This window comes from Dromaius novaehollandiae, chromosome 8 (assembly GCF_036370855.1).
Source record: "Dromaius novaehollandiae isolate bDroNov1 chromosome 8, bDroNov1.hap1, whole genome shotgun sequence".
NCBI classification, from domain to species: Eukaryota; Metazoa; Chordata; class Aves; order Casuariiformes; family Dromaiidae; genus Dromaius; species Dromaius novaehollandiae.
Genome location: NC_088105.1, coordinates 36,068,144 through 36,087,247, shown reverse-complemented (window position 1 = coordinate 36,087,247; position 19,104 = coordinate 36,068,144). Strand labels below are relative to the sequence as shown.

General features: G+C 40.3%; 2 protein-coding genes and 1 long non-coding RNA gene across 5 annotated transcripts; 2 read left to right on the top strand and 1 right to left on the bottom strand.

Annotated features, from left to right (window-relative positions):
* The first annotated feature begins 503 nt into the window (after window positions 1-503).
* On the top strand, window positions 504-10,139 carry CZIB (CXXC motif containing zinc binding protein). Of its 2 annotated transcripts, XM_026105377.2 has the most exons (8): window positions 508-753; window positions 845-928; window positions 1,604-1,660; window positions 3,384-3,465; window positions 5,227-5,258; window positions 5,773-5,850; window positions 8,990-9,055; window positions 9,889-10,139. In XM_026105377.2, exons 1-8 carry the CDS (start codon window positions 748-750, stop codon window positions 9,964-9,966), a joined length of 483 nt encoding a protein of 160 aa, XP_025961162.1. In that variant the 5' UTR covers window positions 508-747; the 3' UTR covers window positions 9,967-10,139. The 2 variants fall into 2 exon arrangements, with proteins under 2 accessions (XP_025961166.1, XP_025961162.1); XM_026105381.2 differs by lacking the exon at window positions 8,990-9,055 and having other exon boundaries at window positions 504-753.
* Window positions 10,140-10,810: 671 nt separating this feature from the next.
* Window positions 10,811-14,898, top strand: LOC135329060 (uncharacterized). Its single transcript, XR_010390263.1, has 2 exons — window positions 10,811-11,069; window positions 11,161-14,898. It is a non-coding gene; the product is annotated as an uncharacterized LOC135329060 (long non-coding RNA).
* On the bottom strand, window positions 11,808-19,068 carry CPT2 (carnitine palmitoyltransferase 2). 2 transcript variants are annotated; one of them, XM_026105345.2, is made up of 5 exons: window positions 18,862-19,068; window positions 18,318-18,398; window positions 18,103-18,209; window positions 13,987-15,291; window positions 11,808-13,022 (listed from the first exon to the last, which is right to left on the bottom strand). In XM_026105345.2, exons 1-5 carry the CDS (start codon window positions 19,005-19,007, stop codon window positions 12,691-12,693), a joined length of 1,971 nt encoding a protein of 656 aa, XP_025961130.1. In that variant the 5' UTR covers window positions 19,008-19,068; the 3' UTR covers window positions 11,808-12,690. The 2 variants fall into 2 exon arrangements, with proteins under 2 accessions (XP_025961130.1, XP_025961137.1); XM_026105352.2 differs by lacking the exons at window positions 18,103-18,209; window positions 18,318-18,398; window positions 18,862-19,068 and adding an exon at window positions 17,018-17,300.
* Window positions 19,069-19,104: the final 36 nt, after the last annotated feature.

Here is a 19,104-nt window from a genome sequence, read left to right as displayed (position 1 = left end):
TAAACATACCAATTCTTAGAAAACTGGACAAGGTATGTATCTATATGCTAAGGATTAAAATTCATCTTGCATTTTCACTCTGCTCTCAAGGACCTTACAAAATGTTTCTATCATCAGTGAAAAAGAAGGGCAGGCCTGGATCCCACCAGGCTCTGAAGGTGTTCTCCAGGAGAACTGCACCAAGCCACTTTTTATTTTCCTCAGCTCACGACTCTCAGTTTTTCCTAAATCATTAGCCGCTGAGATTAAAAAATACTGTGGTCAAATTGCTTTTAGAAATGTAAAAGCCCCCTAATCCTGATCACCCTTCCCCAGACGGCTCGCTGGGCCTCCCAGCAATGCCTCCTGCCCCCTCCCTCCTCGCAGCGCAGGCTCTGCCTGGGTGCCCCCGGCCCCTGCCGACCCCCGGCGGTCCCTCCCCGACCGCTGCCGCCGCCCTGGGCCCGGCCCAGCCCGCCCCGGCCTCCGCCTCCCGCCCCGGAGGCCGCTCGGAGGTGGCGGCGGCGGGGCGGTGACACGCCGCGGCGCCATCTTGGCCGAGGGTGGCGCTGGCTTCAGCCCGCAGCCGGCAGCGGGAGGCCGCCGCCATCTTGGCTAAGGGCAGGCGGGCGGGCGCGGGAGGCAGGAAAACCAGCAGCCCCCCGTCCGGAGCCGCCTTAGCCCCGCTGCCCTGAGAAGCGGCGGCCGGCAGCGGCGGTCCCACAGCGCGGCGCCAGCTCCCTGCGGAGCCGGGCACCCTCCGAGGCCATGGGGGTAGGTCGGGGGCCGCGGCGGGGCCGGGCCGGAGCGGAGCGGAGCGGGCCGGGCCGGGCTGACCGGGCTCTCCCCGCCGCTTGCCTTGCAGAGGGTCGGGCTGCAGCTGCGCGCCACGCTGGAGAACATCACCCGCCTGCGGGCCGAGGGCGAGGACTTCCGCTGGTACCTCAAGGTGCGGGCGACGGGCCGCCTCCCGGGGCCCTGGGCAGGGACGGACACGATCGTTGTCGCCGTTAAAAGCTGCGGAGCCGGTCAGGATGTCAGCCCGGTGCCTGGCGGTGAAGGCCCGTGGTACTGCGCGGTCACATCGCTCAGCCCCAGCTTAAAAAGCAAAATATGTTTGTTTTTTTTTTCCCACGCAGCATAAGCAGGCTGCTGTGACTAGGAGCAGCTAATCTGGAGATACATTAATATAATATATACACAATACAATTATAGATAAATGTACATATATAGATACACATAAATATAAATATACATATATATAAAACATTATATGTTAGCCTACTGTAATCAAAATTCCTAAATTCAAGTATTAATCAGTGCTCCCTGTGTTTGGCTGATAATTCAGGTAAACGGTGAGATGTGTTATTCCCCTCTTTTATTCAGTGACTGTGCTTCATAGTGTTTGCCGTCCATCACATGCTTCAAAGGGCACATCCGCTCCTGCTGGCATATGTACTAGTTCAAGAGCAGCGCATGGACCTGTAATAAGAGACAGCAATTGATACCTGCCTCTGGTCCCTCTCACCTGCAAAACTCGGGTTTGGGAATCTTAAGGGTTCGCATCAGCTTTAATTCCTAATTACTGACAACTTTTAATTCTCTGGTTTATATTGTTTTTCAGCTGAAATGTGGGAACTGTGGTGAAGTTTCTGAAAAATGGCAATATCTGCGATTAATGGTATGTTTTCCTGTTGTAATCTGCATCAGAACAAAAGTTAGAAAACAAATCTGCCTCTTGCATGGAATGGATATTAGCATCAGCGATGTGATGAATTGTACATAAGATGAAACAGTATTTCATCTAGTAGATATCATCAGTAGATATATGCACTATTATATACAGTAGTATTTCATCAGTAGATCTATACATTGAGGAAATCCTGTCATATTTCATATTGGAAAAGTATGTGGAGACTGTTGATTGAAATATGTCATTTAAAAGGGTGACTGTTGGTGACAAAGCATTTAAGTCTTGTTTGAAAAGCCTTCTGTCTGTAAAACATACCAGTTGAAAGCAAATTTTAAAGTGATATTAGAATAGGGTTTTGCCTGTCACATACTTCTCTGATGCTGATAGAAAATTTTTGGAGAAGTTTAGGCAACTCAAGGTGATTTAAGTACACTGAAATAGCATTTGGAAACTCTCTGAAAAAGCAGGATAAAACTTGGCAGGGATAAGAGAAGGGTTCTGTTCTTAGGAATAATCATCTACCTGATGATACTGAACAGAAAATGAATTACAAAGGAGTTCATCAGGAAAAACAGATCCCTTTCCAGAGCAGATCAAAAGCTGAATGTTTTTGGCTCATGGCATGCCATTCCTAAAAGGCAAATATGTTAGCATGCAAAATCAGAAACCGCCATTGCAGGATACTCCGAATAATCCTTCTGCTCTACTTATCATTGGTAGTGCCTCAGTGGAGTTTTGTGCCTAGATTGTAGTACTGCATCTTCAGGATGATGTGGACCACCAGGAGACAGGAGGTCATGTTTTCTAGACCTCTGATCAATGGTGTTATGTAGGTGATATAAGATGACAAACAGGCACATGAAGGCAATCCTCAATCGTTTAAAAGATTTTAGAAGAAAGAAAGGAAATCATCTGTTGTCCATGGTGAACTAGCCAAGAAGCAATAGAGCTTGAATGCATCTACAGATATTCTGGTTAGATATTAGGAAAAAAAAAAACTTTCTAATGACAGTAACATTAGAAAAGGACTGTGGAGACTTCATAAAAGCAGGACTTTAAAAACACTTTAGGAGAGTATTTATCAAGAATTATGGAGTTGGTCCTGCTTAGGGCAGAAGGATGGGCTAAGTCACCTTTCAAGCCATTTTGTTGTTTTCTGTTAAACTCATCACTGTATCTGAATGCCTTGTGAAAACTGACAGATTGATGTACACAAGCAGTATCCTACTTACAGCTGAAGGGGCAGAGGCAGAGAGATGGAACAACTCTTCACATTCACTTAGGAACCTCAGTCTTCTGTCCCAAACACAGGACTATCTGTCCTCTCCTCTTGTGGGCCTCAGTCCTGCAATGTGTGGCAAGGAGTCAGAGTGATTTGTTTGTTTACAAGGTGGAAGATCAGAGTTATCACTTTTTGTTGCATGCTACTGAATGTTAAGAATATATTTTGAGGTATTAATGTTTATATGGACAGGTCATAACTATTATTCAGTTATCCATTTTTTTAAATCTGAAACAGGATTATTCTTTGATAATCATGGCTTTCAAAATTATAGATTTTTTTCTAGTTTGAAAAAGCCTTCTTATTGCAAAATTTAAAAAAAAAAAAGTTTGTGACTGTTCTTGTAAAAACCATTTTACCTTTGCAGAGGTTTCCAGTTGCTCAGCTACAGTGCAGTAAAAATTGATGTCTCCGTTTTCCTATTTTTAGGACAGCGCTCCTCTGAAAGGAGGCAGAGGCAGTGCCACTATGGTGCAGAAGTGCAAGCTGTGCTCCAGAGAGAACTCTATTGGTATGTGCTTGGACATTTACAGGACATCTCCCAGATTTATTTTTTAGTCACAGTTTTTGCTTGAAACTGTGAGAGCATTCACCAGTTTTTTTGTTTGATTGCTTTTTTCTTTGTACACCATTGTTTGAGTCCACGGCAGGTGCATGCTTGTCATCATGCTCATGAAGGAGACTGCAAGGTCAACTGGTCATCAACCAAAAAAAAAAAAAAAAGTTAAATCAACACAGCAAGGAAACAGGAGCAACCTTTGCCAGCTTTGCAGCACATTAGGTTGCTAAAACTAACAGCAGCAAATTCATCTTTTTCCTACTAACAGCAGTAATATGAGCTGTTAGTAAACATGGTCCCATTTAAAATAGTTGCTTCTTAAATATAATAGGCAAAATAAAGTCCTTAATTGATAACATTAGATGTTAGCACTGTTTTAATTCTTCCGTAGGAGTGACAGAGATAAGAAATGCTGCTTACCTCTAAGAAAAAAGCAGCCTGATGTAACTACGTAGTTAGTATCCATCCAGGCGTGGATTGTCCCAGTCAGAAGTAGATAGGGAGGTCAGAGGGATAATTTCCCTAAATAAACATACTTCCATTATCAGAGAGGTATTTCCTACCTAGCATGTGCTTATCTTCACACAAAAGCATGCCTGTTTCCAGCAATTCAACCTATATCCTACAGTGTAAACGTTACCTGTTACATAATTAGCTTGTTGCCTTCCAGTCTCGCTGTGTGAGGTCCTGTTTTTATATTATGAGGAACAATAATAAGGAACAGGCATGCGCTTTACCTTCCCAGACAAAATAATCCCACTGAGTTCTGTCTTAGTCTCCTAGATACTTTTTTAAAATAAACTTTAAGGAATAACGTTGAGACCTCTTTGCTTGTGACAAGTGTATTTTTCTATTATCACAAATAATCTTTTCTGAAATAGATCCTGAAATTAGAGTCCCTTTTAAGACAGACAATTGGTACTGTTCATGAATGGCTGTGTCACCATTCATTTTCCTCGAGATTCTGGCAAATAGCTTCATTTAAAGAGATGTTAGCTGCATGCTGATTGAGTGACCAAGGTTCTCACATCTGGGTTTTTTCCATTACATTCTGTCCATTACAGCTTTCTTTAATCAGGTTTTTCTCTCCACTGGGATTGAGGTGCAGCATTATAAAGATTATACACATAAATACATATGATGGTAGCACAAAAGGAAAGAAGGTGATGGTGGAAAAGTATGTATGATGAGCAAGTCAACTAGTTAAAATTCCTATGAAATGCATAAAACAACAGTAAACTAAATATAAAGTTTTGCAAGTTACTTGCAGGTTCTGTGCTATTCTGTATAACTTCCACAAAGGTGGTTTCAGGGGTGAAGCTGGAGATGCACAGATGAAAACTGTAGAATGGTGACCCGTGGATTCAGTCTTAAAGCTTATGTGAACTCAGGTCTTGTGCTGATTTCAGGTTTCTGCATGAGCAAAGCTCATATCCTAAATGTCATTTTACAAAAGCATGAATTGCTATTTTCTTTATTAGTAGGGTACCAAGACAGCACAACATAAACGTCTCAGGAGTAGTGAGAAGAACTGAGTTACACGCTTTCAGGGACTAACTGGAAGAACTGCTTGGTTACTTTGTTTCTTTTACTTTGTATGAAAAGATTTTTCCAAAGGAGAAGAGGCTGGTTTTTGGTTTCTGCTGAATAAAATTTTGAAGACGTAATGCCATTCATGTCTACACCTCTGACCTTCTTTTTTTTTTTTTTAAGATATTTTAAGTCAGACCATCAAACCTTACAACGTAAGTTTTTCTCTTTTATATCATAAGTGAAAGATGAATAAGCATTAATGATATTTTGAGTTTTCCGTTCTTTGCCATCACATTCCTCCTTGAAGTACACAAAAAGCAGGTATGCTCCCCGATAGAAATTTGTTTCTTGCAGAATCCTGCAAACAATCTAAGGAACAAAAATTTGCAATTAACAGTAGCTCATTAATGATTTTACCCTTTCCACTTCAGTCTGAAGAATGGAATAATCTGTGATACATTTCACAAGCAAAACAAAGAAACTGTATCATTCAAATTAAAGGCAATTATAATGCCTGTATTCATTTCCTTTTGAAGGCTTCCTCGGGGCAGACTGTTTAAGAAATTCTAGTTAATTATCACCTATTAAGCCAGCCCTAGGATTTTACTGTCACTTGGGACATCAGAGTTGATAGAACTGCCTTTAAAGCAGTTTATTCCTAGACTAATACTTGCTGCTGTCTTTCTCTGTTAGATTAAAACTTACGGCTTTCTCACTTGGTTCTAGGCTGAAGACAGTGAGAAATTCAAGACAATAGTGGAGTTTGAATGCCGAGGTCTGGAACCAGTCGACTTTCAGCCACAGGTGAGTTCTTATTCATGACCTGTTTCTCAGATTTTAAGAGAATTTCTAATGGACTCTAGAGTGATACCATACACTGTTTTGAAATAGCACTACTCCTCCTGAAACGTCCTGGACCTCTCCAGTTTTTCTTCCTCTGCACAGTTATTTTACTTCATCTATTCCATAAAACACAAGCATGAAGCCTAATAGCTCTGGTGTTCTTTGCCTGTGTCCCAGTAACTTCTAAAATTAAACACTCTCTGTAGTTGCGTTCAAATTGCCTTACAGGTGACTCAGCACTGCTCACTTGAACTGATTTGAAAGGTCTTCATTGCAGAAGTTATTGCAAAAGGGTGTCTTTCCCAGACGGGAATCACAGGAATGCATAGTTGGCTGGCCACATTTAGAACTCCACTTTGGTTATTGTTATGTTACAAAGAGTAAATGAAGCTCAGGTTATGAACATCCTTGAGTATATGGCCTCTAAATAAATCAAATTCTCTTTGAGATCTGACATCACCAAAGCCACAGGAAATGAACATTAGCATTTTTCCATTTGAAATTTGGTCACACAAAGACTAATGACTGAAGGCAATTAAAGACTCTGTGTTGCAAAGCTCACCTCAAAGCTCAGCGTAAAGGATTTCTTGAGGGCCAAGCCAGCCTTCAGCAACTCATTTGCTTGTGCATGGTCACGCTATATGCAACTAACTCCTTACTATATTTAACTTATTATTGCAGTAGGATTAGGTGTAAATAGACTGACAAATATAAACCTGTCTTATCCTTCCCTCAGACTGGGACACCGTGCTAACAAACAGACCAAAAAGCTGATCCTGTAAGGAATTAGATATAAATAAAAAGGCCACTGCATTGTGGTGCAGGAAGAGTTTTTTCTTTTTTTTTGAAATTAAGCTAATCTTTTTGAGGAACAGAATGTTTACTTCTGTTTGAAATTTTTGCAAGCCAGATCTAGAAACTTGCACTTGAAGTAAAGTCTGAGAAGACTACAAGATGTAGAAAGTGTTTATAGATCTGCATCCTACTTGTCAATTTTACTTTTATCAGTCAGCTCCACAGAACAAAGACTTCACATCCAAGCCAGCCTGGCTTCTGCATAGTCTTAGATCTGGCCCTTGATTAGCACCAAGCAGGACTGGCCATAGCATTCTTTTCTTTTTCGATAGGCATAATACAAACCTACCTGAAGTCAATTAAAAATAGCTTAATGCTTGTATTTGTCTTATTTCCATTAATTTGATAGTAGTCTTCTCAAAAAAAAAAATCACTTGAGTCTGAAAGAGGAAAAAATATCATTTGATTCTCTGATATAAAACCTCTCTTTTCCTACCCAGTAGTGATGACAAATCTGAACCAGGTATTTTTATATTCTGATAACTGGGCAAGAACCATTTTCCCCAATTCCTCATCCTTTTTGTTTAGTGTGCTTGAGTAAATACATCTACTGTGAATTTGAAATAAAATTTTTGGGCTTGCTTTTAGGCTGTTTTGCTCCCTTCTTCTCCTTGTCATCCCACAAGTGAATGCTTCAACTAAAAAACCCAAGGTTTCTTTATAAAATTTCTTTAAATCTTCTTTTCAGCTTGCTTTGTGGCAAAAACAAGTTATATTGGTAACAAAATAAAAACATGATAATCTACTGTGTTATGCAGTCAATAGGCATGTTTGTGGCTTCTGCATGCCTTTATGCTTTAGCTGTTGGTCCTTTGTCAGTCAGCAGAGGGCAGACAAATCACTGCATTTCCCAGATCTCTTCAACAGAGACTAAGTATCTGCTGTGACGCCAAAGCTGTAAGAATGCAAGTCCCACTGAGCAGGTCTGGTACAGAAGCTTGTAATTCCTGTCACATGGCTTCTTGCTCCTTGGGGCGCTAGTAAATATCACCAGGTGGCAAAAGCCCAGCTTCTTTTTTTTTTTGGCTTTGTTCTACTGCAGCTTTGCATTTTGTACTGCGATGCTGATCTCCCTCCATACCCCTACTGGATCCCTTGAGATGGGCTTCTGACAGATATATAAAGGCCGTATTCACACTATGCTTTGCAGATAGCTCTCCTGTTGTTATGTTTGCTGCACACTGTGGTGTGTTTAACTCCTAGGTACTTAACCTTCCACAAAACATTTTTAAAATGTTTGGTTTACTTTGCACATTCCTACACAGTTGAACATCTGACTGGTGCTAGTGGGGATTTCTCTATAGAAAATGCAGGTATAGATCCCTTGTGGAAAATGAGGAATAAATTACCTTTGCTCTTTAGCCACTTCTTAGTAAAAATCTGTATTTCAGAATGGCACTATAAGAAACCTTCCTGTATGCTACTGATGTGGCTGAGATTTACTTTTTAAACAAATAAAACTTAATTTATAGCTTTAACTGGAAAATATTAAAATGAGAGAGATGTTCTTTCTGACCTTCCATAAGATTGCATCAGTAGTTTGTGTGCTGGGATCTCATGCTATGCCCTGTTGGTTTGCCGTTTCCTTTCCAGCAATATCCTTTCCTTTACCTCTTTAAAAACAACAAAAGTGAAGATCTCTCCCTTTTGAAATGATTCTGTTCGGGTATTGCTAATCTGTTCATTGAGCTAATTGATCTTCCTTTTACATGAGGCTTGTTAGTCCCTTATGTACCCAAATTTCATATAGACTGGTTTCTTCCCCAAAGTGGGTGGGATTCTGATATTTAAGCTAAAATTAAGAACTGTCTTCCCCATTTTCTATTTTGTCTTGCAGTATAATACAAAACTAGTTTGTAACTAATGCCTGTCTGGGTTCTGAACATGAATCAAAGCTATTAGCAGTTGGATCCTGCTAGATAAACTTAGAAACTCAGGGATGACCTTACTTGAAACTCCTGTCTATAGAAGTACCTTTTTGGCAGGAAAAGTAATCAGGCGAGCAGCATTCCCTTATTTTATTCTGTTCTTGGTTAGATATGAATTTTCCAGGATACAAGAGGGGTCACAACCTTATACTGACCCTTGAGCAGGAAACAGTTTGACTATTCTTTCTGCCCACTTTAGTGGAAATACAATAAAAACTTGTGCTATGTTACTTTCTTTAAATATGTTTCAGTAATCATAACTAGCTCTTTTCTTGGTACAACTCATTCTCACAAACTTATTGCAACTGTATTTGCAGGCAGGGTTTGCTGCTGAAGGTGCAGAGTCTGGCACACCTTTCAATGACATAAATTTGTTAGAAAAGGTATGTTGTCTTAGTTTCACTAGTAAATCTAATTAGCTAGCTTGCTTTCCCCCAATGACCTACTCCAAAATACATACCCTGCACATGCAAGAAGCTAGTTTTGCTCTTTCATGTAGGTATAGGAAGGTCATAAATGGAGAGAGAAATTATGTCAAATATGAATAACCAGTATTACTAGCAGCCTCATTTTAGAAGTACATGTTTTATATCTCATCAGCAACAAAGGTAGAGATGCAGCTTCTCTTTTAAGCCATTCAGGAATCCCAAGGGGCAAATTCCTGGAATACTAAATGATCAGGGATCTTTAGACTAGTGAACTGATTTTTCTAAGGTGATATCTGTACTTTTTCCTCTGCAAAGAGATATTAAATAGTAAGATAGTAAGATAAACACTGTTCTTCAGAGCTTGGGATAATGACTCCAGTATTGCAAATCTGAACAAGAATCTCAAGGTCAAATCTGTTCCTTGGTATCCCACTTGGCATGGATCAGCTTGTCTGCTGACCCACCTGACTAGGATATTGTAAGCGATAGATAATCCTTTCATCTGCCACAGTTGCTGTCTTGTCCACTACAGGCTGTGGGCTACATACAAAGAAAATTTTGTTTGTTAAATTTAAACACTGGGACTGAAACCAGTTTAATTTCAGGTCAGTACTCTTGCTTTGCTTAGAAATTAGAACGTAGTTTAGTGACTGTACAGTGCTTCCCACAGAAGTGTAAGACCCAAACTTTGAGTAAGTCTCAGTTTCAGTTTGAATTCCAGTCTGTGATTTAGACACTACTGCATTCTCTCTTCTGTGACTAATACTGTGAAATCTTAATTCCTATAGGATTGGAATGACTATGATGAAAAAACAAAGGAATCTGTTGGAATCTATGAAGTTACCCATAAGTTTGTAAAATGCTAAAGCTCACACCCCTAACAAACCTTGGCGTCTTCCTCTTCAATGAAGAAGCTGTAACATTAGAAAAGCCATTTCCCTGGAGTTACTTTTCACATGGCTGTAGTGCAGAAATGGAAACCTAAGTAAGTTTTGCTTACTGTCACCAGAACATCTAATAAAATATTTTCCACAAAACACTTTGAGATGGCCTCAGTACAAACTGGAAACAGATATATGCTTGACTGATTGTGCCAGTTTCTTAATGTTGTCCTCGGGAATAGCAGGAATATATAGCGACCTGACATACTGTAGCTTAACTAGTGTATCAACAGTCACTATTTAGACAGCTCATTGCCATAAATTTTTAAGGAGTATATTGCAAGGAAGTACCCATATTTGATTCTGTAACATAAACATTATAAGACCTTGTCACTCACCATTCCTATGATTGGGAAATGGCTATGAGTATAGTAAAAGGACTGTGCTAATGGCTTAAGCCAAAAGGTATGTTTTTGTAATAGCTTTCTACAAGTTGAAGTACAGATGCTGAGATCAATTTACTACAAACAGTTAACAAGCTTGATTCCTATTGACACTTTATATATAACTTGATTTTCAGAAGATGTAATAGCTGTCTTTCTGAATATGTCATTAGGTAAACCGTACTCATGTCTTGTTGCAGACAGGCTTTCTACTTAATGGCAAGTGCTTTCACAATCTTGCCAGTTGTTTTCATGAAAAAAAAAATAGCAGTCTTTACTGAACTTAGTTCAAAGGTTTGGGGGGATGAAGGAAATAAGAGAATGCAAGGACAGTCATAGTAAGTTTATGGGTTTTGGGGGGGGGGGTTGTTTGTTTGGTTTTTTTTTTTTTTTTTTTTTTTTTTTTTTTTTTTTTAAGTAATCCGTTTCAGTTAAACTAGAATAGTGTATCACAGGATGCAAAGGAAACGGCTCTGACTAGGAAAACTTTACAAGCCTCTGGCTTAAGTATTTAAAGCATGCCCCTCTCCTTCCTAGCACTTGCAGTGCATACTTCAAGATATGGTACTGCTTATGCTTACTGTGCTAAAGAAAAAGTGACAGTAGGAGAATCTGGAAGCTGACATACCCAAGGAACAAGTAAAGGCAAGTACACTTCTGAGCCTTTGATCCTCATTAGTCACATTGTACCTCCATGCTTGGACTTTACATTCTGCTAATATATTTGCCTGTCTAGGACACAGTGGACTGTGCTGAAAGACAAGAACTGCATTAATTTTACACTATTAAAGCTATTTAAAACACTGGCTACAGAAGCAAGCACTGCTGTGCTATTTAGCTGCAGAGAGATTCATCTTCCCAGAAGAAAAGCAAAGTGCAAGTCATGAAGGTTCAAAAGGCAAAGGAGTTCAGCTTGTACATACCATAATGAATTCTGTGCAAGAGGCAGCTTCCCAGGTGAAGGGCATCTGTGCTGGAATCCCAGCTCCTTTGAGAAGCTTGGCTTCTGACTGGCAAAAGTTCCCTCCCCTTTTGGTGCTAGCCCTCTTTGTAGCTTGCAGATCCTCAGCTGTGAGCAGTGCACCAGGAATGTGTCTACCTCAGTTTCATCTCATTCCCAGCACCACTAGGTTTTACTTGTGTCTAGGCTCGAGCTCTTCTTCAGGGAGTTCTGCTAAGCCTTAGTCTTTGGAACTTCTGCAGCAAGCCCTAAAGTATTAATGATGCACCTCTGAGCACTAGGATTTTGGTGTTTGCTACAATAAATGATATCAATACTCAGATTACAAGAGAACTCAAGTTCAAGAGCATGGAGAAAATAGAGGAAAATGTTTTCCACAGTAAGAGAAATTTTGGAGGGAAAAAAGAAAACAAAAGCTGAAGTTCAGTGATTTTGTTTGTTTAAGGTACACGAGCACAGGTTTAAGTAGCAAAACAAAAACAGCAGATTATTGGACAGACTTCACATATGGGAGGGGACAGTGAACATTGCAGCATGCTTTCAATAAAGTTCTTTTCAAGCCTCATACACCCCTCATAAGAAACAAACTATTGATACAAGAGATTACTCATATTGCCTACTTTGATATGGTAATAAAATAACTTTGTGGTTATTAATAGATAGTTTTATTACAACACAGTATTTCCAAATGATTTAACAACATAATTGGTGGTTGCAGGTTACTTAAAGTCTCCCACTTCAATTTTTGTTTCTCAAAAAGTTGCTACATTGGAAAGGCTTCAAGCACTTGAGGCACAATGAGTTTGACACTGATTCAAGTTTAGAGAGAAAAATAAGTGTGACAAGATAGTAAGCAAGCTTACTATAAAAGTGCAAATGTTACCATTCCTCTTTCACATTTTAAGAGTTGCATACATTATTCTAAAACCAAACAGCTTAAGAGTGGTTTTACAGTACTGCTGTCTGCCTGAAACTCATGAAGCATAGCTGTTCAAGTTCTTAAACATCGTAATTATTGTTTTGTATTTTAAATAATGTATTTTAAGAGCACATGATGGGTCTGTTACTTAATTTTGACATTGGGAATGTTTGTATTTCCTGAAACATGCATCCAAGGTCTGTACTTGATTTCTTCAAAATAGGTAAAAATTTCAAAATGAATCTACACAGTATCCAAATTCAATGTAGATAAATGAATTCAGCTGGGCAGTTTCAGCCACATTGAACCCGGATTACTATGCAGTGGCATTTAGACATAGTCTGCATTTCATTCTGCAACTGTTCAGTGCTCCAGCCCTTTTATGTCTAACTACTAATCTTTTTGCCCTTTAAAACATTAAAGATATCTTCCAGTGACTTGTATGTACACTGGAGGAATTCTTTCCCATTCCTAGCTGGGTAAGAGGAAGCATTGCAACCTATCCAATCACCATGCATTTGATATCCTATTCCAAAGCCATCAGGCACCACTGGGCCAAACCCTCCTAATTGCACAGCTGGGCTAACCAATGTGCTTGTAGAAATGATGTTGTGATTAAGCCGAGCATAGGCTTGGTCTTGGTAGAAATCAGGTAATGCAGTACCTTTGGATAAGGCTAAGTAGCGCAAGCCAAAGAGATGTCGGTCAAACCCCTGACCTGTAGAAATAAAGTAACAATTATTAGAGATATCACTAATTTTTGTGGGAAGTAAACTCCATTACTTAGACATCACATTGCTTTTAAGTCACAAAACCAGGAGAAGGTCTGTAGAACAGCTTTTGTTTAACTTAGCAGAAACATTTTACAGAATCGAGACATCTGCACTTTTAGCACACCTATGCCAGGAAATGAGCCCTCTCTTAGGGACAGCTGTTTTATTGCTAGCCCTTGACCAGCAATCATGATAGTAAATAAAAGTGCAACGTTAAAGATTTTAATAATACATCACATTCTTCAATTAACTATATTCAAGTTTTTACCTGAATATTTTCAGGTTGTTTAAAACAAGTCAGAGAGAGAAAGGCCTTCCCTAAATTTATGAATCTAAAGAGGAAGAGGATATTGTATCAACAAAGGAGACACATTTTAGATGCTACTGGGTAATGTTCAATAGTCTTACTGATTTTACTGAAAAGATATGTTATGTTTCTGGGAAGGGCAATTCAAAGGAAAAAAATAGAAAAATACCAAGAGTAGCATAGCCAAAGAATCAGTTTGGTTTGCAAGTTTTAAAAACCTTTATCTGCCTGCAGGGGATAGCATAGCAACTCGTTAGTCATAAAGCTAGAGTTCTTGGTTGCCTTCCAGAGTACAGCATGCTCTAAGTATTAATCAATGCTTCAAATATCCAAGCTGCTATAAAAAGAGAAATTAAGGTAGAGAAAAAAATCTAGACATGTAATAGTAAAGTAGGAGCATGGAGGCATTCTCCTCCATCAAGAAATGGGTTATACAGAACACATTTTGAACTGGAACCTTCTGCTACTGTTCATGCTAGAAAGTCTACTTAGCATCAGACCTCCATCAAGATTAAATTATTTAGTTGCAAAGTAAACTTTTACTGCAACTTAAGCAGTCATTTCAGTGGAAAAGCTCAAGTGTTCTATATATTCCTACTTACCCATGGCAGCTTCTTTTGTCAAACGGCCATGGTATTCTGAGCACTCGACAATCATCTTCTGAAGCTCTTCTGTGCTGTGTTTGGATGGTTCTTTGACAAAAGCCTCTGAACATTTCTTCGTATGGACAGAGGCAGGACGTACAGTTTCTGTACGACCATGTTTGAAAGCTGCCGTGCTGCAAGATTCATATGTAGCAACAGTCTGATTGTATTGTCGAAGGAAAGCCATCTGGAAGGCAAGCTGAGCCACAGCATCTGGACTTATCTTCTTCTGCTTTAGAAAGTCCTTGCCCCCTTTTTGGAACTGAATTATATCAAGAGTAAGTGCTTCTACAGTAGAATCAAAATTCTGTTTGGCTTTGGTAATTCCTGCTTTTAAGGCATCATTCAGCTTGAAGTCAAGTCTCTGTACTGCTCTAGAAGAGTCTACTGAAGCAGGCTGGGACTGGGGGCTGACAGCTGACTCTCCAACGCTATCTTTAAAAACCTCATTCTGGAATCTGAGCACAGCCACACCATCTCCCCAGGAATGTTCAAAATTAATTCCCGCAGTGCCATCTTTAGTTATGATAAGATTAAAGGATTTGTCATACCAGCGGTTAGCACCACTTCCATGCAACATAGTGCGGGACAAGTGCACAAAGTCTTTAACAGGAAAATCATCTAAACTTAAACAAAAGATGGCAGAGTCTACTTTTTGAAGAGCTTCTTCATTGCCATTGTCCAATAGATTATTTCTCAACAATGCCCATGTATCTCGGTTTTCACTGGAGAGATACCCAAGAGGGAAGGCTGGGGTTGGACTGTTGTCACTGAGGATGTATTTCAAGTGTGCTTGTATTTCTGAAGGTTTCAGCATACTTCCATCTCTATCAATAACATCAAATACATAAAAATTCCCATTTCTCAGTACGAGTAAATGCTTTGCCTTTTCATCTGTATAAAGCTCATCTCTGTTGAGTTTAGGCAGGCGTGTTGAATTGAAAAGCCTAAAGTACTGAGACATATCAAGGGGGTATGCATTGACCATGTAGGCACCAAACCAAGAAAGAGAAGAAGGCACAAATCGAATTAATTTTTTGAAGAGCTGAGTGTCACTTTTTTTTGGATTGAGGTGAAAAACCTCTGGTTCCAGATAACCAGCCCTGAAGGTCTTCATAAAACGTATAGCAGAAACAGTCATGTTCGTAGCTCGTATGAGCTGATCATTGTATTCAGATTTTGGATCAGGAGGAAAAGACATAAATGCATTAAAATTCAAAACAACAGGTTCACGTGCTTTTAAGTACATATCAAACCAGGGACCTGAAAACAGAGAGTTGAGAAATAGGTCAGACCACAAAAGCAGCTTACTGAGTCAGACCAGAGGTTCATATAGTCAGTATCCTGCCCCCAACGGTGATGAGGAGTGCATACCTATTGAAGTGCATAACAACAGCACAAACCTATGCAATAATTCCCCCAAGGACTCTCTCAACCTTCAATTATTATGAGAGGAACTATTGGCTAATTGCAAAAATATCGTATTTGGAACAATCCATGTCAAGAGCATCAATGTCATTAGCAATGAGGGCCAATTTTCATGTTTTCTGTATGTCTCAGTGATGAGCCATAACTCCCCCGATATATAATGGAGCCCCCTGGCACTGATTTTGGTGCACACCTCACATTTAGAGTGGAAAATACCTTTACACTTAAGCTATTAATTTCTGCAGTACCTTGTCACTGAGGCATGCTTCTCTTTAGGACCAACTCTATTTCTGATCCAGTGTTTCCCTCATTGTTTGTTCTTCTTGTTATTGCTCCCATTCTTGGCAGCATTCTTCCATCTATATTTGCTGTCTTGCATTTTCCCCTCCTTCCTCTTTCTATGCACCAGAATGATCAGCACTGAACAGAGCTCTTTATACCAATACATTACCATTGGGTAATGCATTGCCAGCTTTAAAGCTGGCAGTAAGAAGAGGTGAGAGGGGACCTCAAGGTTATTGTTCCAGGACAAGAGCAGGCTTCAGAAAAAAGTATTATATTTGACACCTGCAGGTCTTCTAAACAGTCTCATTTCACCATGTGGCCTGTCAGCATACCAAGAAGCATGAATGTGACCGAAAGGATGTGTGCTTGCCGTAACCAAATGAGTTAATCATAGCTCTACAATGCAGTCACACGAGTCTATGAGTAAACAAAAATCCAGGAGGTATAGGAAGCTAAGGGATTTTTAAAGTACCTCCTTTTTCATCATCATTAAGAACTTTACACCCAGTAAGTCATGGTATTAAGCACTGACTGGAAGTAGACAAACAAAGCAAGTGCACACAGATTTCCTCTCATGGCAGCTAATGTATTAACTTTTCTAATCCTGGATCAGTCCCAAGTAGAAACTTCCAGCTGGAGTGTAAGAAGGCTACTGGGGACTCGCAAACCTAAGTCACAATTTTAATTCCAAGTCCTCACATGTGAATATTTGCCATTCGTCTATAGTTTTATAAACACATGCCTCATCATCATATAATCTTTTAACTCTGGACTTTAAAGTCCAGGGTGGAGGCAACTGTACACAGCTCCAGCAAGCAATTTCAAGTGGAACAGGTCTTTCGTAAGGCCAGCGGGAGGGAGGGAGGAAGGAAAAAAAGAAAAACAAAAAGCAAACACTCTGTAGTTCTCTGACACAAAGTAGCATGCTGGTTATTGTTGATAAACACCATACAGTCACCAGTTAGAACCCCAGATACTGTTCAAAGTGAAAGGAAAATATAAGCTAATAAACTGAACAGCAGCTTATGTGAAATAACGTGGTATTTTCTACAGAATTTGTGGTTGCTGGGCAATTTATTAAGCTAACACCTTTCTGGGTATTGTCGGTAGATTCCAAAGATAGAAGTGCATTAGCTAGACAACATGTAAAATACTACTTGCATAGGTATCTGAACATTTCCACCTCTGTTGCTATCTATCCAATACCTTCATTAGCAGATATTCACAGTGGAAGCAACAATAAATAAGAATCACTAACCTAAAACTATATGCTTACTTTTCCTTTTCTTTCACTCTTTCCATTCTTTCTCTTTGTCTCCATTTTTTGACCTTCATTATGTTTGTTTTTCTTTATTCTCATCTTCCTCTTTCTGTCTCTCTCATTTTCTTGCTCGCTAAAAGAATAAGGTTTCGGAGGTTTTTCTTTTTTTAAGTTTGGAGCACTGTCCTCTTCTGCCTCCCAAAGTTCAGTTTTTTCTTGCTAAATAACTTGAAATTATTTGAAGGAAATTGCTGTAGTTTCCTTAAAGGAGTTACTAGAGTTAAGTTCCTCTATTAACCTAAACATAAATAGCAATGAAAAAAGAAAGAAAAAAGATAACCACTGCAAACTCAAATTTAAATACAATGTCATGAAAAAATACTTTCTTCAATATCCATCCATCTCTTATACCAGCACTGAGATGATTTTCCCAAGAAATAATGGTTACAGAATATTCCCACAAAGCTGTCCATCCTACACTTAAAAACTCTACCCTTAAAAAAAGATATTTTAACATAAGAAATCTGCAGTGATTTTAACTATTTCCCCATTTACAAAGGCACTGCAGAATGCATGGTGTTCCGCTACAAATGAACAAACTAAAAAATAATACTATATGCCATAGAGAAATTCTGTTTTCAGCAAAGTGATCTGATTACAGAAATATATTTCTAGGTAATCAATTTGTTAAAAAAAAAAAAAAGTAAAAAAGAAAAAAAAAGTATTAGGACAGTGGTTCACCCCTCCCTTCCATTGTTTTTAATCCCACAGCATTTTACCATATTTTGCTAGTGGCTTTGAAATTCTTTATTTAAAAAGGAAAAAAAAAGTCTTTAGAATCAGGATTCTTTTTAAACAGCAGCAGACTGTCCTGCAGAATTCTGGTATATAAAGATTACAAGAAGTAGAGTCTTCTGTCCACCAGAGAGGCACTCGTAATTTGGTCAAATACTGTCACAGGTAAACTTCACAGCTTGTTACTCCAAGTTGATGCAACAGACAGCTTGAACTTCAACCTATTTTATTTCTGGCATGATAAACTGTCTGTTATCAAGCATGATGATCTGAAGACTTTTTCTTTATCCCGTAGGCCAACATACCTGTGATGTAACTAGTATGCTTGTTAAGATTGTCTTGAGCAACTAGCTGCTCGTGCAGCTGCCTTCCAATTCCTTTTTCAAAGTGACGAGCAAGTTCCTCTGTTTTCCTAAAGCAACCAATAAACCAGGCAAAAGGCTGTCATATTTTTGATATTTAACACTCGGCTTTGATGCAGCAAATAACACTGCGATATGCGTATCTTGTTTGTTCATACCTGAACTGGTCATCATTTAAAAGAGGTTTTTGGGCGTTCAGGTATCTCCTGATTGTATCTTCTAGTTTGGGAATGGGCAGTCTGAAGGAAGGGAAAAAGGGAGAGACACACACTTCATGAGCAGTAGGACTAACGAAGACCCATTTCCTACATATTAGTCCCCCTTTCCTATCCTTTATAACACCCTATATTACCCAAAGAGCTGAAACGTTACTTGTGGAAGAGGAGGATGGAAAGAAATGCAATAGATGGACATAAAGTTCTTCTGGTAAGAAAAACAGTGTGAAAACCCAACTGGAACAACTTGTTATTACAGTGAAAAGTCTCAGTATCTTACGGGCAAGGACGCGCTGGACGCGGCTACGCCGCAGGGCTACGGGGAGTTTCGTCTCCTTCCCTCTCCGCTCCGCGCCGCAGGGCTGCCGCCGGCCCCACACGGCCGCGCACGCGCCCCCCTCAGTAACGGTCGCGGCGAGCCGTTACCGCCGCCCCCTCCCCCCGCCCCAGGCCGGCCGCGAGGGCCCCGGCGGGCGCCCCGCGGTACCTGGGCAGGCTCTTCTGGTAGTGCATGGTGGGCACGATGCTGCGCTGCAGGTACTCGGCGGCGCCCGCGCTGCCGTAGCCCCGCCGCTCGCGCGCCGCCGCCGCCGCCGTTGCCGTCCGCCTCAGCAGCAGCTGCCGCGCCGCCATGATGCCCGCCTGACCCACCGCCAGGCGCCGCCCGCCCAGGGGGCGGCCCGGGCCGCGCCGCCTCCGCCGCGGTGCCGGGAGCGGGGGCGGCTCCTCC

What these genes read in the sequence shown, in the direction of transcription:
- CZIB (XM_026105377.2), top strand. An exon ending in GGCAATATCTGCGATTAATG is followed by an intron (nt 1,661 to 3,383) that starts GTATGTTTTCCT and finishes TCCTATTTTTAG; the next exon opens with GACAGCGCTCCTCTGAAAGG. An exon ending in CAGTCGACTTTCAGCCACAG is followed by an intron (nt 5,851 to 8,989) that starts GTGAGTTCTTAT and finishes CTGTATTTGCAG; the next exon opens with GCAGGGTTTGCTGCTGAAGG.
- CPT2 (XM_026105345.2), bottom strand. Translation starts at nt 19,007, where the DNA reads ATGGCGGCGCGGCAGCTGCTGCTGAGGCGGACGGCAACGGCGGCGGCG. An exon ending in TACCAGAAGAGCCTGCCCAG is followed by an intron (nt 18,399 to 18,861) that starts GTACCGCGGGGC and finishes CCCTTCCTTCAG; the next exon opens with ACTGCCCATTCCCAAACTAG. An exon ending in TTAAATGATGACCAGTTCAG is followed by an intron (nt 18,210 to 18,317) that starts GTATGAACAAAC and finishes TGGTTGCTTTAG; the next exon opens with GAAAACAGAGGAACTTGCTC.